Source organism: Centroberyx affinis, unplaced genomic scaffold (assembly GCF_046629955.1).
Source record: "Centroberyx affinis isolate AG114_WGS23_722 - 3 ecotype Tasmania unplaced genomic scaffold, CSIRO-AGI_Caff_v1 ptg003015l_1, whole genome shotgun sequence".
Lineage (NCBI taxonomy): Eukaryota > Metazoa > Chordata > Actinopteri > Beryciformes > Berycidae > Centroberyx > Centroberyx affinis.
Window position 1 is genome coordinate 572,481 of NW_027281113.1, and position 24,056 is coordinate 596,536.

At 42.2% G+C, this 24,056-nt stretch overlaps 1 protein-coding gene across 1 annotated transcript in view; it reads right to left on the reverse strand.

The window, feature by feature from the left end:
* Positions 1-792: 792 nt before the first annotated feature.
* epas1b (endothelial PAS domain protein 1b) overlaps positions 793-24,056 on the reverse strand; it is a 55,699-nt gene continuing 32,435 nt past the window's right edge. Inside the window, exons 4-16 of the mRNA XM_071537287.1 lie at positions 22,953-23,040; positions 19,867-19,985; positions 18,936-19,138; positions 15,998-16,104; positions 13,387-13,534; positions 13,028-13,236; positions 12,244-12,476; positions 11,322-11,435; positions 9,758-10,290; positions 9,347-9,443; positions 8,616-8,709; positions 7,893-8,042; positions 793-7,217 (exon numbers count right to left, since the gene is read on the reverse strand). Coding sequence (XP_071393388.1) covers positions 7,066-7,217; positions 7,893-8,042; positions 8,616-8,709; positions 9,347-9,443; positions 9,758-10,290; positions 11,322-11,435; positions 12,244-12,476; positions 13,028-13,236; positions 13,387-13,534; positions 15,998-16,104; positions 18,936-19,138; positions 19,867-19,985; positions 22,953-23,040 — 2,247 coding nt within the window. The 3' untranslated portion in view covers positions 793-7,065. The remainder of the gene's footprint in view (positions 7,218-7,892; positions 8,043-8,615; positions 8,710-9,346; positions 9,444-9,757; positions 10,291-11,321; positions 11,436-12,243; positions 12,477-13,027; positions 13,237-13,386; positions 13,535-15,997; positions 16,105-18,935; positions 19,139-19,866; positions 19,986-22,952; positions 23,041-24,056) is intronic.

Sequence of the window (24,056 nt, forward strand, 5' to 3'; positions counted from 1 at the left end):
ACAAATGGACAGACAGACAGAAATAGAGATGGCAGAGTAACAAAAAAATGAGAAAGAGTGAGGGAGAAAACAACACAGAACACACTGATATGGAATGTTCTTCAATTAACTGTCTGAAGCTGCTAAATGTTCTGGCTGAATTGCAACTTGAACACACACACACACACACACACACACACACACACACATACAGGCATGCACACACACACACACACACAAAAAAACCCCAACATGCACGCAGACTAGTTTGTGGAATCACTGTTTTCTGTGAGGAACCGCAGACTACTCTGACCCGGCCTACACACAGGTTAAGGCCTACACACACACACACACACACACAAACACACACACAAACACACACACACACACACAATCTCCATTCTCTATCTCTCTCTCTCTTGTCAGAGTAGCATTTTAATATGGATGAATGATGTGCAATGTGAAATGTGCAGCTAAGCATGGATAAAGAATATCTGAGACAGCAACTCACACACACACACACACACACACACACACACACACACACACACACACACACACACACACACACAACCACACAAGGAATATATTTAATTCTGGTGTAAATAGTATGCAAATCAAAGCTCAGCTTCAATTCTTGAACAAAAATCATCAACTGAAATTTTGCTTTTCTTGTTGTGTTCCTTTCTGTCTCTGTAACTGTTATGTATGAAATCATAATAATAAAAAAAGTGGTAAAAAAAAAAATCTTTGATCATAAATAATCACAAACCACAATGTCACATGAAATACAATAAAATACAAGTGGACAGATGAGAGGGTAAGATCAGTATGCTTTAATAAGATATCAGTGCAGAAACACAAACTTCTTATTGGGTTAAATTCCCCATACAGTAATAACAATAATAACAATATGATAATAATAAGGTCAATATGAATTTTTAGCATATTAAAAAAATTGCAGAATCAGCTAATATAACTGTACTGTATGACATCAAAAAAAGAATACAAGAAGCTGAACGTGGATCCCATTAGAAAAAAACACAAAAACAAACCCCCTCGTTACACTGACAAGAGAAAATGCTGATATTGTCTTTAAAGAAGAAGTTCAATGTAGATTAACTCGTGAATTATTTTGTTATTTTGTTTTGGAGACCCTTCAAGTGGCACAGTATCTAGAGTAATAGGACTGGTGATAAGCCTTCTATTGCTAAAATAGATTTTTTTAAATTTTTAAATCGACTTCCATCCAGCCAACTCTTTCCACATACATTAACACAATTTAGTTCAAATCGCATCAGTTGTCCATCTGAGGGTCTGTTCTGCTCTGTGCATGGGAACACAGGCCCACTAGAGTCTGCGGTGGCCTTTCTGGTTTCCAAAAAGCAACTTAGCACCGGGATCATTCTATATTCCATTAAAAGTCAGTGAGAAATAAAGAAAAAACAATAGTAATAGTGCTGATAAAATGTTTTGAAAGCGCTATAAAGTGCTTTTCTGGAAACCCAATCTAACTGACTTTGGTTTCAATTACTAATCATTCAAGTACAGAATAAAAATAATATTTTGAACTCTTTGCTTTAAAAAAAAATCATACAAATAGGAATCCTCCGCTCTGTAGGCTTTCACTTTAGCTTTGAATTAAAAGTTAAAGATAGCGGATCAGGGGCCTCCTGAAGAAATGTATTTGGATTTCATGTTCAACTTGAAAATGTTTATTCCGAAATGAGATATCCACCTTTTTGAAAAAACTGACACTCACTGTTACAAAATGATTACTGACGTGAAAGTAGAGCAAATTACGGGTTGCAATGAAAGTCTTCTTAAGACTGTTTTTGAGGCTGGAATCATTTGTATTTTTGAAATACTGACTGATGAATTTCAAGTAAGACTCAACAGAGTTTTTTCCCCCCAAAATGGGTATGCAGCATTTTAACTGATGAAAAAAATAATTTCTCATATTTTGCATACACCTGATTTAAAGCTGTGAATTTCCATCTATAAAGAAGCACCTTGGGTATTGAAGTCCTAACCGTAGACCTTTTGCAGCATTTCATACTACAGTGCAGTGTTTTTGCTCTGTGCAAAATACAGTATTATCAGCTTTTTTCTGTGTTATCTATACTCTCCTTTCAGGTGTATGCATGTCAAGGTGGGAGCTGAGATAGAGCTAACTTTTAATTTTTTTTTTTTTACAGTAAATGCCCCATCAATCCATCTAAATAAAAAGCCGTACTTTATGTATTAAGCCTGAAATCAAGTAATGTCACCTAGAGCAGTCTGACCATCTCTAGCTACAGCGACTGCGAGGAAACTCACACAGCCATGTGCTCATTGTTCGACGTCTGAGAATAAATAAATAGATGGATAGAAATTATACATCCTTTCATGTTGCGTCCTTGTGTTTAGTTATTCTTGGCCGTGGGGATAATTAAATAGGAAATGTCCCACATTCCATTGGCTTTGGCACAGTAAAGACTAGGAGCTAAGGTTCTCATCGTCTGTCATGTCTTTGGAGTTCACAGCAGATTCAGTCCCTTTAACAACAGAGGCCGATGTTTTGCCTTTGTCAAAATGTACGGTGCGCTGACAGGGAGGCCGGTTAAATTTCACGCCGCGGCTGCTCGGGTTAAAATAGACCGCTGTGGCCGTATGTCTCAACATGTGAGAAAAGGGGAAGAGGACGGGTAAAGGAAAGTGAAGAAGAAAGGCTTAGAAAGAGAGAGAGAGAGATGAGTGATCTGCCGAGCGGAGGAGTGGAGAGATATGCTTCAGTGGGCAGGCTGAGCAGGATGTATCTCTCCTCATCTGTCGCTCAACTCAACATCACTTCCCTCTTCTCATATCTCGATCATATATATTTAAGCCTGTCCGTCTCAGGAGCATGTGTCTGTCTCACACCTCTGTCTTTTGGTTTTCTCGGCTATAATTACCATGCAGCTTGTCTATCTGTTGCTTTGCATGTCTTAAACCTTTCTGATTCAAAACTAATGGAGCGCAATCTTTAATGGCTCCTGTGGGTGAGATTTAACTTTTTTGCTCCAACATACTGGTGTATCTATTTACATAATACTCATTCATAAAAGAAATTGAATTGCCTTGATTTTTGACTAGTTAGACTGTACATTCTCCATCACCAAGACACAGGCCGTCAAACTGTTAAAGGAAACATTGTTTTCTTATATTTGAAAAATCCATAATTTTTCAGTGTATCACCCTCTCTTAACATCTTCAGCATCATCCATATCTCTGACAGTATTGGTCCCTGAAACGCCACAATTAGAGTGCATTTTTAGGCAGCTCCATTGGTGCACTGTAGCCACGGAGCTGTCATTGACTTTGGTGAACAGGGTGTATCAGACACCACTATCCTCCCCAGCGTGTAGAACCTTTATTGTTCAGTCAAATCTTTGTTCAACCAAGCCTAAAACCCACAAGAAGCATCATCAACAGATAGGCTGATGAGCAGGGGAATCCGTTTCCTCAGAAACCTTGCAGCATTCGACTCCGCTGTGACCTCTCTGCCGGTCATCACCAGGGGGCTCTACACTGGGTTCTAACAGGGTTCTAGTGGAAACTGACGGGCATCTACTGTATATCGACCACTCCACTGATGTTCTATTGGGATCTAAACGAATGTGTTAGAGGAGACTATCGAGGACCTTTGGGCTACACAACCTGGGGGATTATTATGGAAGTATCCCAACTGTAAAATCATATCTCCACATTTTAGGATTTTTGCCAATTCAGAACTGTTGTGATACAGATAGAACTGGATCCATGCTTAGGATTTGACTTGTATTTGATTTTGAAGTATCATTAGAAGCAGCATTGTAGAGGCTTTCTATTATCAGATGCATAGCTGGACTTGCTACTGCAGTTTGTTCTGGTTTTGTTCGCTACCGTTAGATCTCTTCCAATCAGCTCTGAATAAATGGCTCACTGTTATGGGTAAATGCTGTGCTGTAGCAGTGTGTTAAGTTGATTTCGTGTACATATGTGCATCTGCATTAACTTTGCTGAACCATGGATGATGAGCTTTGTAGACTCAACCTGTCAGTCACTAGTCAGGAGGAAGTTCCCTCTTTGGTTGCCCCTGACGACAGGTATTAGAAGAAGCAGTTAGGGCGTCCACACAAGGTTAAGTTAGGAAGTTAAATTTAAGCTGAAAAACCAAAGGGAGGATTTAGGATATTCTTCAATAACAGAAAAAGGAGATTTTCCCATCTTTAGCTGAGATAGGAGTGAGATAGGATGGGCAGTTAGGATTTTATCCGGTAATAATCCCCCAGAGGTGAAGGAAGTCGTCTACAGATTGTAGGGAACAAACTCTGTGCACTTGAAGGGCAAACTTCAGGGTCGAGTCTGTATTGAGACAACCACAAGGTAAAAGATAAGGCACATTATACCAGTTAGAAATCAACTTTAAAGAGAATTTCAGCGGCAACATAAAGCAAAACATCAAAATACAATGTTAGTGGAAGTGGATCCAAGAGATGTAATAAAAGTTGGTTCTAAAAATGAAGAACAGATACATTGTCTATGAAGCACCATTGCTTTATATATGCGATTGGAAAACTATGTGATTAACTCTGTGGCAACTTTGCCTTGTTTACAATATTCAAAATGCTACATGTCAAAAAAGTGAAACTTAGAAAACTGTTATTCACCTTTCATCTTATTTTTTTTCTGTCATTTTCTTTTTTGTTTTATCTTCTTAAAGCAAGAACAAAAACAGTACTGGCCTGCCGACAGATTCAATAGATATTTTAAGCATAAAACTCTGGAAAAAAAAAAAAAATGCCACAACACAGGAAACAGCACAAAAAAAGACAAACCAGCACTAAGAGAATTCTGCATCAACATAAAGGAATCGGTTCCATCTGCATCTACAGGGGTAGATAGGACAAAGTACCAGAACACATAAACACTAAAAACACTATCTTCAACATTATAGTTCTGTCTTTTAAATACATAACGTATACGTGTACAAAGCTCTATGATTCATACTCAAAAGTGGTCACCACACAAAGACAATTACCTCAGAAAATAGAGTGAGATTAAGACAAAAAAAGAGATTGCGAGAGAACAGGATATGGGAAAGAGAGAGAGAAGGGAAAACAGGTAAGAAAGTGTAAGTGTTTTCACTGAAGGCATACTGAAGGCATATTCTGAAGGCATATTCTCATTGATATTATCAACAGCATTTTGACGAACAGGGGTCAAATTGCATTTGCTTGTTTCAAAAGAAAATTGAAACCATACTCTCTACTCTAACTATACTCTACACTCTAATCATGAATGCTCAGCAATTTCTCAATGCAGCTAATATCATTTTATGTCAAAGCTTTCTGATATGGGCAGCCGCTCTCCGTCTCGAATCGCAAGAAAACTGGCCTTGTCCTGATCATGAGGAATAATGCGTACACTCCACTTCCAAGTCACTTTACAGGCTGCACTGAAACAAAGGTTGCTGTCCCTATGTACATATGTATAGTGTGATAAGTGCTGACTACATCCTAATCATGGCAGCTGTTCCTGTCCTACACTATCTGTGAGGTCCTGTCGAATTAATGTCTCTTGTGCATTGTAATATGTAATCATATGAGCATCAAAAGTCAAATCGCACATGCTATTTGTCTGGCAAATAAGGCTAATTTTGATGGTAACTCTATAAGCGTTAGCTCAATGGGATAACTGAGCAATAAGGAACAAACCCTGTAGTCACACAAGCTATTTACCTGACCGCCTACCAAGAGAGAGAGAGAGCGAGAGAGAGAGAGAGAGTTTTTTTTAGAAAAAAACAAAGACAGAAGACAGATTTAAGAAGAAAAGGCAGATAAGATAGATAAAAAGAGAGAAAACTTTACAATGTCAAACTTACAGTAGGATACATGTATTGCAATATATGTTTATTAGTGTGCCTACGAGAAAGACACAAAAAAGAAGAACAGAAGAAATAGATAGGTAGAGATATTAAGGCGTAAGGAATAAAGAAAATAAATGAGAAAAGAGAAACAAAATGGTAAGGATATGGTAAAGTGTCCTGTTGATATGGATTAAACAATGTGGGGAGATTTGATAAAAGCAAACATACTGCAGCTCAGTTCAATAAAAGAAAATAGACTCATGATAATAACTAAAATAACAATATAATGCGTATAATTTATGGCAATAAAGTTGACCCAAACAGACCTCAAGCCACGGTTAACTAATTATACAGTGAAAGGCAAAAAGGTGGGCTGGGATGGCGGAGGAGGCCTTGCACCGAGACTCATCCTGAATCAGTGTGATGATATAATGATTCAGGCGGGATGGATTCAGGCAAGAAGAGGCAGAGTTAGGCTGATACTGTCTGTGTGTGTGTGTGTATGTGTGTACGTGTAGAAAAGGCCCGAGGCTGGGAGAAAAAGACAAGAAGCTTGGACTGGGGCTTGAAAATAGCGCTAGAAAAGAGGGCTGAGGGTCTAATTAGCAGGTCAAATACACTAAGCGGAGGATCACAGCGCTCAGCTTTTCTCTTGAGAGCCAGAGGAGTTAGGGTTAGAGTTAAAAAGGTGCGGGGCTGCATAGAGGCCTCGACAGAGAGTGTGAGGGGAGGAGAGAGCTGGGTGAGAGTTTGTGTACTAGACAGGGTCTGGGTAAGACGCAGGTTGCAGGTTTGAATGCGTAGCCTACGTAGCCTGGCTGTGGGTTCTCACCTTGGACACAGACCTTGGGATATGGTTGTAGATGTTTGGCACATGGCAGGGACAGAGTCTGGCTTTAAGGCAGGTTGTGTGTTTGAATCCCACGCCACTAGGTAACCTGGCCCTGATATCTCAGCTTGTTTGGAGGTGGGAGGACAAAGGTCTAGCTCTACGGCTAAGGGTGTAGGCACAGGACTACAAAAAGGGACAGCGACGAGGGCAAGCTAAATAAGGCAGGCTGTGGGTTTGAATACCATTCCCTAGGCGGCTTGGCCTTGGGCTCTCAGGAGGCCCAGAGGTGCACAGGTGGAAATACAGGTCTATAGGTCTAGGCTGCGAGTTGAGGTACAGGGCCGGGAGCAAGTCTGGGAGTCTGACTGGGTTGGAAGCGGCGGCTCTAGGTGGACTGGTCCAGGGCTCGCAGCAGGTCACTGCCCTGGAGGAGGTGCAGGCTGCCCTGCAGCGGGACGTTGACCTCGCAGTCGTAACGGGTCAACTCTGGCAGACAGTAGGACTCGAACGACGGGCCCAGCAGACGACTGGCTACACCTGGAGAAGGACAGACAGACAGAAAGCCAAAAAACAAATCAGTGAGTCAACCAGATACACGGGCAGGCAGGCAAGCAGACACTGACATAAGTAGACTTAAAAGCAAACCGATAGAAGAGCAGGTAAACAGACAAGCGGAGAGATAAGCAGACAGAAACAGAGAATGTGGGGAGCGGAGCGGAGATTATTACATTTCTATCTTCCGAGAGAATAGAGATAAGTGATGACAAAACAGAGGGAAGCTACTCTGACGTCACTGAGATCAGCTCGTGATCTTTGCCATGACGTGAAAGAAGTCAATAAGTCTCTGCCCTGTGGCCATTAGTTAAAACAAAGCGGTGTTCCTCGGTAAAACATGACGCGAACATGATGCTTTATCAGGTGGAATGTTTCCGATGTGAATAAGAATAGGTTCCTGAGAAATGCTTTAAGAACCAGGCGAACCGGTTGCTGCTGGTCCCATCAGCGCTGCGAACGTTCACTTGGAAATGGAAAGGACACCGGGGAGTGGCATCTCAAATGTATTTCAAAAGCAAAAATAGCCTGAGCACAATTCAGTGGTATAAATCTTTTCAATAAAGGTGTGAGAGGTTCGAGGCAGCGCGGCCCGGCTTCAGACTTTTTGGATTCTACGATGTTAACTGAGTTCCTACTGTAAAAAACAGGCCAGCTCACCCTCTGTTTTGTTGGAGGGCAGCATGCGGTATTCTGTGTAGTTGCAGCTCTGTTGGGGAAAGGGCTTCTTATGCGCACCACCTATCACACTTCCTGGATACTGAGACTTCCGGTGTTGCTGCAGGGGGCTGAGACGCTGGGACACACCGCCTGGCAGAGAGAGGGAGAGAAAGAGAAGATTTGTCACATGAAAGCAACAAATAGCCTACAATATTACACCATGAAAAGTCACTTTCTGCTACAAACTGGTCAGATCTGATGCCGCAAAACTAACAATCTCAATCTCATGACTGCATTTTGTCCCTCTGCTTAGAATTTGTGCAGTACAGACAATCTGATTTTGCTTAACACCGGAAAGACAAAGCCACCGTCATTTCACAGCTGTTTTGAATTTTGCAATTGAAATATCTCAGCATTCAAAAAGCCCCTTCATGACTTGTCCTAGACCCACATTCTGTACCAATTGCTATTGTTATATTTTCAAAATCACGCAAGGAAATAGTTGTTATAATTACGTTTAACCCCTTCATGTAGTGGCCTTGTCTTAGATTCCCAAAATCCCATTCACATAAAGGTCCCATCACCTAAACCATCAAGTGTTAATGCACACACATGTACACATACAAACACACACATTACATTATGCCATTTAGCAGACGCTTTTGTCCAAAGCGACTTACACACACACACACACACACACACACACACACACACACACCATACCTGCCAGAGAGCCTGTGCTGAGGGAACGATCCATGGTGACACAACTATCACTCCTCATCTTCTTCCATATCATTTCTGATGGCTTACTTTCACCCTAATACAGACACACACACACACACACACACACACACACAAGAACACACACACACACACACACACAAAGTCAAGCGCTTTGACAGAGAGAGGCTAAGGATTGATCACAGACTCACAGAAGCCATCAAAGTCATATGAGAGGTCTGTAAGAAGCATATTCCAATGAACTTCTATATTATTGTAATGCCAATCATTTTTTTTATATGTGATATGATGTAAAAAAACAAGTATAAAAAGTTGCCAGTGGGGTGAGATAATTTTGTGTGAGGTAATTCTTGAAACAAGTTGATTTGTATTGGAAAACAGTGAAAATATGTCACATTTTAATGATGATGATGTCTTGATTCAATACAAAGTTTAAATTACTTAAGATGGATATTTTTTGCAGTGTATATTACCCAAATTTCATTAATCAGTATTTTAAAAAATAAAGATGATTTTATTCTCAAACATGTCATTGTTTTGTAAGGTCTCAAGATAACTGATAGCTATCTATTTTCATGTCAGTAATAATTTTAAGTAATAAAGTAATTAACACATTTTTCAAATGGTTGATATAATTTTAAAATGAAACTTTTATTACATGTTTTACAAACACAGACATTTCTTTTTTCAGAGAAACTCCAGATGAGACTCACCACAGCCATCTGGGTGAAGGAGCGCTTGATACTGTTGGCCATGGCCACTCTGGCTGGACTCATGTCTCTGTAGGCTTGTACAAAATTCTCCATGGACCTGCTCACACACACACACACACACACACACACACACACACACACACGCACATATACACACGCCACAAGGTTTAAGTTCAACATCCAAACTGTTTTTTTTTTGTTTCTTTTTATAAAATGCTGACAGGTAGTTCTGCTGACAATATGAATAACCATAGGAAGAGGAACATTTGAGAGACATGGTCTATTTATTTATTCCCTTTAGATGCCATGCTCTTTATTTCTCATATGTGTGATTCTGTGTCCCTAGACAAGATAGATTTTGTTTCTTGGATTAAAATTTGAATTTAACTAATGTTTTCATTGCTATTTCACCTCTGTTTCTGCATAAGAGTTGGCATGCTCTGCTGGCAGGACGGGCGCTCCTCTCCTGACAGGCGCTCTGTCAGGTAGGTCTTGGCCGCCCGTGGCTGTTGCTGGTAGGTTAACAGGGGGTCTGGGGGCCACTGGAGGTTCTGCCTGCCACCCATGGAGGACAGAGGGGTGCTGGCTGGGGCCTGGTACGGAGGATTCTGCGTGTGCCCCGACATGTAAGACCCTGTCCTGGGGTCCACGGCCCCCTGGCCGGGGCCCCTCTTCTCCCCCGGAGCCCAGGCTGCAGCCGGCTGGGACTGGTAGTGGCCCTGGGGGTGCGGTGGGGAGGACAGGGGCTGGAAGAGGCTGGCGACGTTGCTGAAGCTGTGCTGGGTGGCTGGGTGGTGGGGGGTCAGGCTGTGGCCCCCCAGGGATCCTGCCGGCCCCCCTTCCAGTGACTCAGACTCTGGGATGATGGGATTGAGCTGGAAGTCCTCTCCGTCCATGGGGATGTAGGGAGCCAAGGTCTCCAGGTCCAAGTCACTCAGGTCCGTCTGGGAGAGGGAAAGGGGCACATGGTGTGTTAAAAATGAAAATGTGTATTTTTATATTAAGTTATACTGGTTATATATTGCAAAGTCATTATGTGTTCTGTGTTGTCTTGAGTGACTTTAACCAAACTATATTTAAGAAATAGAACAGAGGATGGAGGGAGTATGCTGTGGTCGATATCATCATGGCTGTGATGTGGTCACAGACTGACTAATGGAGGCTTTGTTCACCAACTGATTCAGTCCAGCTCTGAGCCTGAGGCAGCTACTAACACCAAACATTTGATAAAAGTGGTACAGCATTCTGGTTAACTCCTTCCTTATACTTGTACATCTTGTTCAGTTTTAACCAACCACTGCATGCCGGCTGGTTGTAGGTGCAGACGACTTTTGTTTTTGGACAGAATTATGTTACTCTAGCACTCTACTTCAGGTCAAAACATTAAAAGCTATGTTTTTAAAGTTTCATTTCACTAGCCTCATTTTTGGACTGTACTGACACTGATTTTGATACAATACTTTGATTCTAGGGTGTAAAACTAACAGATTTTTACCATTAAAATATAACCAGGATATTGTCTTCCAATCATAAATTAGTAAGTAGATAAGTAATACAAGCAAAGTGATGAGGCTCAGCAGTTGTATATTTAATAAATTAATCATTACAACCAAATGTTTACAAATATGCATTACTGTGTTACTTGCAGACCTAATGGTTTGTACAAATTAAGTTACGCAAATGTTCAAAACCTGCCAGCCCACATGGTCAAATTCTTGCCAATGTTTGAGTTAGCAAAATGTTTCCCTAAAGAGGAAAAAGGGAAAAAGCCTGCCAAGTTTTAGGTCAAATTTAATATCAAATGGGCCTCGTGAGATCAGATTAATGTTAGAAGAGGGAGACATAAAGCTTTGGACAAGAGAATTTAGAGATGATGAAAAAGCCTGGTGAATTGTTTTAATGAATTTGAAAGGTTAACTTAGGACACACGCACACACACGCACACACACACACACACACACACACACACACTAACCTCAGTGTTTGCAGGGCTGTTGGAGCCCTCTGTGTCCAGGGCAAAGAGTTTCTCAGTCAGCTCCACCTTCAGGTCGCTCTCGACTGGGCTATAGTAGTCACCTGGGCTACTGGGCTGTAAGGATGGTCGCAGGGAGGGATGGAGAGAGGGATGAAAGGAGGGGGGAAGAGGGAGGGGTGGAGGGAGGAAATGGGGAAAACGGATAAATGAGGGGGAAAAAGACATGGATGGAAGGGTGCAAGGGATAGAAGAGAGAGAAGTAAGGATAGGGGCACGAGAGAGAAGGAGAGAGGAGGAGGAAGGGATGAATGGGAGGAGAAAAAGTATAAGGAAAGAGGTAGGCGGAAGGTGGAAAAGAAGTGAAGGGAGGGATGAATAGAAGGGGAAACAGGGGTGGAGGTGTGGTGAAATGAGGAGGAGGAGGAGGGGATGGAGGGAAGGGAGAGGAATAGAGCAAGCGATGAAGAGAGAATGAAGGGGGAACAAGAGGATAAAGGTGGCGGAAGAGGGATGATGAGGGGCAGAGTACACGGAAGAGAGGAACAACAGAGTGCAGAAAGAGGGGTAAAGCAGAGAGAGAGAGAGAGGAAAGAATGATGAGAAACGAGAGGGAAAGAGAGAGAGAAAACGAGCAAGAGAGAGACAGAGAGAGAGAGAGAGAGATGAGTTATGACAAAGGCGCTATTCACTGCTAACTGACTGTCTGTTTCTTCCAAACATCCACCCCCTCTATTCTCACACACACTGCCCACTGTTGGTGCCCTCCAACTCCCCCCGCAACCCCCACTGCACACAGAGGCAATCTATGAAATAAACATAACCAGTCACTTGCTTGCAAACTAATTAATCCTTTCATTTCTGCATCCAGTAATTCAAATCAACCCTCCCTCCTCTCCCTCCTCTCCCTCCTCCTTGTCCGTACCGTGGAGCAGCTGCTGAGGCTGGGAGTAGCGCTGCCAGGTGGCGGGTTCTGCGGCACGGAGAACGTCCCGGCCATGTTAGCCATGTCCCCTGGCACCGGAGCCGGGGCCGGGCCTGGCGGGGCCGACTTGTGGCTCTCGCTGGCCCAGGACGGAGGCCCCGGAGGCGGCATGGAGGCGGCAGACACCTGGGCGTACGCCGGCGGCTGCTGGGGTTCCTCAAACTGAGGGCGACCTGCAAGGTGCGATCACAGATGACAACAGCCACTTGAGAAGTGAAGGGATTAAGAAGGAAAATACTACGGAGATTATGGTTCCAATATTTTTGAAGGCTGATATGTTTGTACTAAAGCTGCCGATCGGCTTTGTTTTGTGCCGATACTCAGTATTATAAAATTGGACCATTTTCATTTCTCATGAAATCCCAATATTACAAGTATTCAGTGTTTCCCCCAGAATTCTATTCTTGGCAGGGTCGAAGCAGCATTTATATGATAAAGTGACACTAGAACTGACACTAAAAATTTTATTGCAGGATTTGCACACTGTTTTGTAGCTGTGATCAGAAAGGAACCTCCATCATATCAGCAGTGGAACACAACTGGCTGATATTTGATATTTCCTAAAAGGCCAATATCTAATCAAGACATATAGCCTATGTCCAATTATGGTTTCTGTAACTGCACAATGACAACTAGAATTGTCCTTTACATGTTTTTAATATTTCATGACCCTATCCCCCCAAAAAAATGAAAATAAAAGGTATTATATGAAGTCGATGCTGACCAAAGTCGAGGGCGATGATTGCGTCCCCGGGTGTTGGAGCCAGCTGGGTGAGGTCTTCCGGCTCCTCTTTGAGTTTGGTAAAGAGGGCATCGCCCGGCTCTCCGGCCACACCCGCGCCTCCCGCACTGAAGAAGCCGCTCATGTGGCGCGGCTTGAACAGTGACTCCGTCTGCTCCATGGAGAAAATTATCGACTTCTCCTCTATGTCACTGTGGGACGGGAGAAGGAGAGAGAGAGAGAGAGAGAGGATGACAGCAGGTGATATGTGTAATTTCAACTTTACAGTAGGTTGTAAGAAAACGAAAAAAACAAATTTAGAGGGAACTAAGAGTTTCATACAGACAAATGACAGTTCTTACCTGAGGACATAGTTGATGCAGACAATACACTGGGGCTGAGAGTTGCGGCTGTTATAAATGACGGTTCCCTGGGTTTCTACCCAGACGTAGCCTCCATTCTTAGCCAGCATACGGTACTGACCGCTCACCGCCTGACCCTTGGTACACACTGCAGAGAGAGAGAGAGAGAGAGAGAGAGAGAGAGAGAGAGAGAGAGAGAGAGGGAGAGAGGAGGATAAATGAGAGCAGTCAAAAGCAGTGAGTGTGTTCTTGTTTGGTGACACGAAGCAGCTGTGGGGAATGGCATGGTGGCCTACGAGATGATATGGTGGTCTGTGTGTGATATGGAGCTGCTTTCTTCATTGGAGGATTTCAGGTCATTCACATGGCCTCGGCCATAGTTACGCTCAAGATGAGAGTAATGATCCTATAGCCGGTTTTGCCCATGTGCAAGCTCAGAAGTTCAGAGGAAGAGTTTTCTTTGGGGTTTTGTGGTGCACACACACATTGGGCATCAAGGTCCTTTTTGCCCAAAACAACTTTTTTTCAATTCAAGACCACATGAAATGGCATTTTTACTTCCTTGATTTGATGTATTCTGTGTTGAAACAGGATGTTGGGGCGGGACATAACACAGTGAGGGATCATTCAAAAGTCTAAACCAATTGAACATCAGTCAAGGAGAGAAAGGCAGCTATATTTGATGGGAGGGGTGTAGAGGGGGGGCATTGTTAAAAAAATCTGTCATGGTTTTACTGGATGGAATTTCTATTTACGCCTACTAGTGTAGTATGAGGTCACCTTTAAAGATAATCTGTTTTCCAGGAAGTAAAAATAATGGGAGTTCATTTCATGGGGACTTTAATATGGGTGGGATTAATGCATTCAAAATACATGGTGCTGTCTTTGCCTTTCCTGCTAATTTACATTTCAGGATGGATAGGATGAAGGATGCGGTATGAAATAATCTGATATCATCAGATGGGGGTACTGTGGTGGATTCAAAATACAAACCAAAACTTGGGTTAGAGGTTCAACTCTCATAACCACTGGAGAGCCCTTGAGACCCAATATCCTTATGATCAGCAAGTGGCTACTGAAGGCTTAGGTCTAAAATGCACAGCCCGCTATTCCATTCTGTTAATATATTGTGTCAATCACAGAGATTTCATTAAACTTGTAATCCTGCAGCATTACAAAAGCACTGAAACACACAATGCTGTCAAAACCTCAAACCATCCCGTGTGTCTGTTTTGTATTTGCGTTAAATTAAAACTTAAATCATAGATTTTGTTCAGTAAAAAAAAAAAACAAGCATTTATTTTCTTTGCGAAGCTCTGAAAAGAACCAAAGATTGGTTAGTGGGAGAAAGTGGGATGTTTGACTTGAGCTGAGAAGGAGATGTGCTGGCTGCGGCCCAAGGTCCAGCACTGCCGTGGGAAAGAAGCAGGACTGCGGTCATAGAGTGTACATAAGGGCAGTGACTCTGTGTGTGTGTGTGTGTGTGTGTGTGTGTGTGTGTGTGTGTGTTGAGGGCAGCTCAGGGCAACATTACATGCAGCACAAAACGCTGCTAACATGTGCTGATCGACAGGCAAGTCACGTTGGCCATGAGAGCGGGTCGTCTGTGTGCACGCATGCATATGTGTGTGTGTGTGTGTGTGTGTGTGTGTGTAGGTGTGTGTGTGTGTGTGTGTGTGTGTGCGTGAGTGAGTGTGTCCAGTGACGGAAGCCACATAGAGAGCTCTTTATCTCAGCAGACTTAGGACTGCAGACATGGATGAGTAAGAATTGAGGGACAGGAACACACACAGATAGAAAAAACACACAAATCCACATGCACTAACAAAATAAAAAGCACAGACACACACACACACACACACACACACACACACACACTGCTGTCACGTTGCAGGGGTATATGTGGTTTTGAAGAACTAAGTCATGTCAGTCATTTTTCTTCTCTTGTTCTGTTGCTTTCATTGTGAGCTTCTAATGACAGTACTGTCACTGAAGACAAAAGCCATGACACTTCTCTCATACACACACACACACACACACACACACACACACACACACACACACACAAACACTCACACACGCAGAGTGTCATTAGAGCATAATGGAGGCCACCTGGCCCCCTGTCCACTCTGTGTGTGTTTGTGGCAGCAGATGTGCAAGCGTTATCAGGCCATCGCTGGCTACATTTAATACAATAAAAGACTTCTTAATACCATGCTCTGCTCTCTCTCTCTCTCTCTCTCTCTCTCTCTCTCTCTCTCTCTCTCTCTCTCTCTCTCACACACACACACAAAAACAGTAACACTCAAACGCACTGATACATGCATATAAACACCTGCCGCACCTGGCACACATGCATATACACAGACACAAAATCACAAAACGCACATACACACATAAACGATGGGCAGAAGAAAAGGAGAAGAGCATAGAGAGAAAAGATAAACAATAAAGACAAAAAACTATAGACATCACATATTCCAACACTTCTCTTTTTGAATCGACAAGGCTATGCAGTGCCGGCTTGGTCAGAGCATCTATGTGCATTCTGTATGTGAATAATATGAGTGTGTGTGTGTGTGTGTGTGTGTGTGCGTGTGTGTGTACTCACAGTTCTGGTGGCTCTTGGTGACGCTGTCTGAGTCCAGGGCGTGGTAAAGATCGTAGACGGAACGGCCCAGCAGATCCTCAGGAGTGTAACCCATCAACTCTGTTACCCTGCAACACACACACACACACACACATACACACACACTTTTTTCACTTTCCTGTGTCTTCCTTCTTGCACGCAACACTGAAAACACACATATCCTTTCTCAGAACAGAACTTCAAAAGGCTTCACACACGATTTACAAATCAAAAAAGAGGGCTGGATATTCTTCCAAAATGAGAAGTGCTCACATTGAATCTCTCTCTCTCTCTCTCTCTCTCTCTCTCTCTCTCTCTCTCTCTCTCACTCTCTCTCTCTCTCCTCCCTCTGTTTCTGGGAAATGTTAATCTCTTCCCGTCACTCTCATCACGAGTTCACTTTGTTAGCGAGGATCTTGATACTGGCATCAAGTTGCCTTTTAAATTTAAATCTTTTTAAATCCCTTCTTTTCATCTATTCCTCTCTTGTCTTTTCCCAGTAATAAATACCTCATGAACAGGTTTGAGGATAATTGATGACACGTTACGGAATTGCAGCAATCTGATTACAACAAAAGCTGCCTGTAATCAATTGCATTTACGGTGAAAAACACAGAAAGTATTTTGAAATGACCCCCAAAATGGAAAGGTTTCATGGGTATAAGGTGACGGATGTTGACATCTGATAGCCAGCGGTTAACAAAATGAACTGAGGGCAAACTGCAATCTGGATTGATGCTCATATTCAGATATTTCTACATGGGTTCTCTGTAACTGTGTGAACAGTAGAGAAGGTAAATTACAGCAAAGAACAAGTTCCCATATTGTGTACATGTACACTGGAATCAACTATTCATTAGCATATTCTACAGATTTTGGTGGCAGAGTTAACAAGCTTGAACTTTGTATTGGATTATGTTACTTATTATAATTTTAAGCACCTAATCAGTAATATGTAATTGATTTAATCTTGAAATTGGTAGTAGAGATTGATTGTTGACAGCACATTCCCAAAAAACTTTGAAAATTGGTATTAAGAACTCTGGGGGCTGTAGTAATGTTAATTTGTCTCTTTTTAGTTTCTTTTTGCCTTGTGGAAAAAAGCTGTATTGAGCCTAGACTTATCAAGATGTGGCGGTGTGGAGATTAACAATTATGTGGATGACGGTGTGTGTGATAAAAAGAAAGAGAGAAGAAGAAGAAAGAGAGAGACAGAGAGAGAGAGACAGAGAGAGCTCTGGTGATGCAGGGGCTCTTGTCCACAGGTTACATAACACAGACAGCTGCAAGCCTCAGACTGGAGGGGGGGAGAGTGCAGAAAATGGGAGAGGGTAGGAAAAGAGGAGAGGATGAGAGAGAAAAGAGGATGAGAGAGGAAAGAGGATGAGAGAGGAAAGTGGACGGGAAAGGAGAGGAGAGGAGAGGAGAGGAGAGGACAGGAGAGGAGACCCATATAAATACAGTGCCAAAATAAAAGTTGAGATGCATTGTTTTGTGAAATCAGGACCTAAATATCTTAAAACAGTTTCTAAAGCTGGTTTAACATGATTTTTACGAAGCCATAATATCATATTGAGAACATTTCGTGTTTGTTTTGCTTGATGTTTAGCCGCGTCATGTAAACCTAAGGGGTTGGACTTGGCCTCCTCTTACACATCGCTGTCTGTCAAACGCTTGCTGGGTTCTCTCTCTCTCTCTCTTTCTTGCTCTTTGGGCTTCACTTTTTTCCTCTTTTCTTGCTCTCTCTCTCTCTCTGTCCCTCTCTTCTTCCCTCTACCTCTTACAGTGCCAGGCATGAGGTAAGGAAACTGTCTCTCCATTCACTAATGAGTCCCCAGTAAGTGCCCACTGAGCCCGGCGGGCGACCTACCCACAATAAACTCATTTGTGTAATTGGAGAAGATTTGGGCAGCTATTAAATTCCACTAAAGAGACGAAAAAAAGAAAATGGGCCCTTGTTTGTAGCCTGATCTCGCATACACACGCACCTGCATGCGCTAGCACACATTCACTCTTCTCCACAGGAAACCTTTGTCTTGCGTGAGCAGCTTGATAAGATTGTGTGTGTGTGTGTGTGTGTGTGTGTGTGTGTGCGTCATCACCTCCTTGTACTAGTAGGAGATAAAAATTTGGGTGCAATCTAACCGGTTCCTTGGCCTCAAGATGGCTGTTGTGTGTGTGAAGGAGTCGGCCCCGAAGCGACATAACATATAACATCCATCACCATGGTGACACAGACATGACAGCGGGTAGTGATTCTGGGTTGTCACGGTGACATGTTGTCATAAAGCCTATTTGACAGATTTGAGAAATGCTGTTACATGTGTGTGTTTGCGTGTTTCTGTGTGTGTGTGTGTGTGTGTGTGTGTGTGTGTCTACATCTCTGTCTGTGAGTGGTAACACTTGGCACAGTCTGACGATGCCGTGCGAGCAGCATATTAAAGTATTAATGTGTCATCTTTAGCTTCTATTTCCCACCGGCTTCCCTGCCAAACTAAACTGATTCAGTCAGCAAGCAATCAGTCAACAGGTCTGTGTATGTATGTGTGTGTGTGTGTGTGTGTGTGTGTGTGTATGTGTGTGTGTTTGTGTGTGTCTGGAATTTGTGCTGTAGAGACAGGACTGTGTTTTAACTGACTGTGGTTCTTTATCTTGTACAGTACCTCAATATAAACAAAATAAAAATCAAAACAAAATCATTATCTTTTCTCTATTTGCGTGTGTGTTTGTGCATGCGTGTCTGTCTTTGATTGTGTATTGGGAGTGCTTTAATAAAATTTGCCAGTATTCATGTGTACACATTCATGTGTCTGTAATGTAGGGCAACTTCATGCTGCGTGTATCAGACTTTTTGTGTGTCTGACCTGCATAAGTGTGTGTGTGTGTGTGTGTGTGTGTGTGTGTGTGTCTATCTCCCCACCTCTCGTCACAGTAGGTGAACTTCATGTCCATGCTGTGTCTGCTGAGGAAGGTCTTGCTGTCCAGCGGCGTGTCGATGTTGGATGGGTGTGGGATGGGTTCACACATCAGGACCGCACAGGTGAGCGGGGGCTCTTTGAAGCCACACAGCACACGGGGAGGGCAGCTGTTGTACATCTTCAGGTGGCCGGTGCAGTGCAGCACCTGGAGGGATGAACGCAATACACATGCTGAGGAGATAACCCGGCAAGGAGAAAGCTGCATGCTGTACTGCACGATGGGTCATGTCTTTGGTATTCTGATCTGTGGTGAAATATACAACTCATGTGCTGCATTGACAGTAAAGGGAAGACTGACTCAGCAATACAGTACAATGTTTAAGCTTTCACCCTGAAGTGAGCTGTACTTTATATTAGTGGTGAGACCTATGACCCAGAAAATGTGCTCACACCCACAGAAACTTCTTCTTTCTCATGTTTTTTTATTTCTACATCAGTGTAACACCATAGTTTCAGGGCTATAAGGGACAAGACCGTATGCTCACCAGCACAAACTCATCTATCCGAGGGCATGGTGGATATTCAAATTTGTTTTGATTTTGTCCTTTTAGTCACTATATAGTGAGAGTTTCTTAAGTTACAGACTTGAATCTTTAATATGTAGTGTTAAGCAGCTCACACATTTAGCATCTTGCTCTCTAGTTGGCTACTATTTAGGCTTCTTAACATTTTTCCCTAGCTAACTAGTGTATCGCTTATATGTACATACAGTATGCTAAGGATTCATAGTAAAGTTAAACTAGTATATGAAAAGCTAAACTACGACGAGATGTTATATAAGGGTTTCACTGCAATATGATCTACGTCCATTTTGAGAAAAAATATGTTGCTTGAAATATAAAATATTCAGAATATGTAACATCTCTTTCTTACCTTCCAGCTGGCTGACTTGAGGTTGACGGTGCGTCCTCTGTTGGTCACGGTGCATTTCATCCTCATGAAGAAATCACGCTCAGTGCTCAGCTCTTTGCCCTTCTTACCAAAGCCGCTGCCTGGAAAACACATGCAGACAGAAAGGAGAGTAAAATCCATATTGCTTCCCTGTGATATAATGTATAATTATACATATACCATATATATACACACACATATAGTATAGTATAATTCCCTATGTTACTGCTATAATGATTCATAATTATTTTGCCATAAAGTAGTCAATTGATTCTAAATATTCAGACGCCGCATAGCAAAAACTGAACAAGAAAATTCTAGTATTACAGTAAATTGATTTAAAATAAAATAGTTTTTGGCAATGATCACTAATTTACCATCATTACAGCTCATTAACCTGACTTTTATCTCTGACCTCACATTATCACTCACCTTACACTGTAAAACACAGACAGTGATGTGCAATTGCAATGTAATCATTTACTAGAACTTACTGATTTAACTGGCTGCTGCAGATCTACTTGTTAACTGCTGGTGAATTGATCTGACATTTTTACTAAATGAACACCAATTCAACCTAAATTATTACCTCTTTTCTATTACCTTACTGTTTCCAAAAAAGAACACTAAATAATCAATCCTTGTCTCCAGTGTGGTTTCTGCATAATAAACCGGTAAGAACTTATACATTATTTTGTCATTTAGGATGATAACTGCCTTCTGATTACAAAGTATACACTATTATTGTAAGTATACACATTATTGCCTCATTTACATTTCTTTACACCTAAAAAAAAATCACTACAGTCATGTTTTTTACTGTAATATCTGTTTCCTTAGCATTACTTTAGATTCGTCATACATTTCAGGTTAATGAATGGTAACGACAGTAAATTATCGGCCTGTAAATTGACACTGCACATTACCTTTACGTTATTTCAATGCTATTTTCTCTTTTTTTATTCAAGAATTTCATAAAATGTTGTTAACTTAAGTTTCATAGACTACTGTGTTATCCTCCTTATCTGCCTCTGTCTTATGTTACTGGGAAAACGGTTCCACTCGGTCAAGGTTTAGACTCGCTGAGGTCACACACACACACACACACACACACACACACACACACACACAGAAGACAGGAACACTGGCCAAGTGGTTACATCATAAGGTCAGAGTTCAGCCTCCAAGCTGCCGCAACAGAGTGGAGTGGTGAATTGTGTGTGTGTGTGTGTGTGTGTGTGTGTGTGTGTGAATATGGCCTGGTTTTCATAACTAAATAAGTGTGTGTATATCTTTATATAGTAACAGTAAAAAACAATAAAAAACTTGCAAGGGCATTTTTTCAGTCCTCACATAAGAAAAAGTGTGTGTGCACGTGTGTGTGTGTGTGTCAGTGTATAAAAGAAAGTGTCCCACCCGTGTGTTTTGTGGACATTGCTGATAAGACGTATCAAGGAAGGGATATTGCGTGTGTGTGTGTGTGTGTGCGTGTGTGTGTGTGTGTGCAGCAGAGTACCAAGTAGGGGGTGACGCCGGAGTAAGGCCTGACACTGCCTACGTGTGGACACAACAACAGTGCCCACACGCACACACACGCACACACACACACACACACACACACACACACACACACACACACACACCTAGACACACAAAAATAACCCTTGTTCTATCAACACTGTCAGGAAGGGGGCCTTGGAGGTACAGATCACTCCGGTGTGGTCCAGAGAGAAAGAGAGTGAATTGAGAGAGAGAAAGAGAGAGAGAGAGAGAGAGAGAGAGAGAGAGAGAGAGAGAGAGAGAGAGGCAGACAGGCAGGCAGACAGGCAGACAGGGAGGGAGGGAGGGAGGGAGGGAGGGAGGTAGAGACCGAGCCAAGAAAGCAGCCAGTGTGTGTGTATAAAAGACTGCTATCATTATTTTCTCATGCCGTACAATACAAACCCCAGCCGGCGCAGATATTATTTTGGTACGTTACACAATTACATTCATGTTTATTTTGATAGTGGAAACCCGCTCAGCGCAGGCAGAGAAAATGCTGCATGTGTGTCGCTCTGGATCTTTAACAAACGGTTTCTCAAGTGTGCGTGTGTGTGTGTGTGTGTGTGTGTGTGTGTGTGTGTGTGTCCATCCGCGAACAGTGTGGCATACCATGTTCCCTATCTGAAAGAGATAATGCCCTGTTCCTCTCTCACTCTCTTTCTCACTCTTTCTCTCTCTCTCTCTCTCTCTCCCTCCTTTGCTTCTCATCCACATCCTCAAAGCCCTTATCAATGACTTTCCCTCGTCCCCGCACACGTACACACCGGTCCCACACACACTTTTCTCGTCCCTCACACACTTATCTCCTTTTGATTTCATGTTCTGTCTCTATATGGTCTCTGCCTCACCTCTGCTGTGGACTCTCCTTCTTAATATAGCAAATATTGTATACAATATTACATGCCCAGTTAATGTTTGCATAATTTTTAAAGCACAAGTGCGGCCACAAGTGAATGTGCTAGACTAATAACTCCAATGTAATTTATTTGCATTTATTTGATTAGTGTGTGAAGCCTATGAACTCTTCTGTGTCATTTAATTTAATATTGCACTGTACAATGCTCTATTCAGATTCACTAGATTCCATTTTATTCAATTAATTTCTTTTCTTTTCTTTTCTGTTCTAATCTGTGATATTTTGAGTTAGAGTAAGATAGATAGACAGATAGATAGACAGATGGATAGATAGATACATTGATAGATAGATAGACAGATAGATAGATAGATACATCGATAGACAGATAGAAAGACAGATGGATAGATAGATAGACAGACAGACAGACAGACAGATAGATAGATATATATATATATAGATAGATAGATAGATAGATAGACAGTTTTTGAATAAAAAAGAGCATGAAATATGGCATATACGATATATGGCATTAATATTAGGATCTGAGGACAACTGAGGTTTGATGATGAAAACCGATAGTGAAAACAAGGATGAGAATTATATATGGATTAAATATGGGAGGAAGAATGGCAGTGAGGGTGAGGAGTGATGGGTGAGTCTAGGTGCTAACCAGCTGTCTTCAGGCTGAGGTTTTCTCTGATCTCATCATGGTCACATGGGTGGGTGAAGTCAAAGATGCTGTGACCAGTCAGCTCCACCTGAAAAATAGTGAAATATAAATGGCTTCAAGTTATAGTCCACAACATTTTAATACAATCACATGTTACACTCTATCACTGATTGATATGACACAACAGTGATTCAGCCTATCCCTAATTCACAAACGCTTTTAAATTTGCTGGTGTTGCATTGGCCTTTCCCTGGAAAAAATCCTCTGCTGCACGGGAAGTGATGCATGATGAGTTTTACATTTCCAGCATCGGCGGTTTGTTTGGCAAAAACAGAAGAACTGAGAAATCAGCATTTAAGCAGCGAGAGCCGTCGGGGCTGAACGGACAAAGAAACAGAAAAAGAGCTGCTCAAACTTCATCGGGAGAAACTCACAAGGAAAAAGCCAAAAGCCAAGTGATCTCTGGGAAATGCAGTGCGAAAACACAACTTATCACCCAAGATGTAGCGCCAAAATCAACAAAACAAGGATCTCCCAAAGATCTCTCAAAGATGTTGTTTTTTTTCCCAGCTTTGCTCTACTCTTTACAAACACTTTCAACTCTTGTGCAAATTCCTTTTCTAGCTGGCGGTGAGTAAGCGCTGGGTGGATTGGGCGTTATTTACCGTCCGTGTCTGGCCTGAACACACCGCTGGCAGGAGCGGTATTTCACACAAACGTGACAGGCGAGTCTGAGTGACAGTTTACATCCATGTCTCCCTGTCTCCCTGTCTGTCTGTCTGCCTGAGATGACGTCGTCCTGTCTGCATGTGTCCGCCTGTCTGCCTGACGTTCTGCTTATTTGTGCAAGTTCTGTTCTATTCTGTTCATTTCTATTCTATTCTATTCTATTCTTCAGGAGGGAAAAAAATAGTTTGGAGAGCTGTATACGCCAAGGAAATTCCAACAATTACTGATCTGTAAAAGATATTTTCTGTGGTCTTGTGGTCTTCTTATCATTGTGATTCTTATGAACATCTATAGGGATCTACTCTATTCTATTCTATTCTATTCTGTTGTGTTCGATTGTATTCTATTCTTCAAGAGGTTCTTCAAGGGAATAAA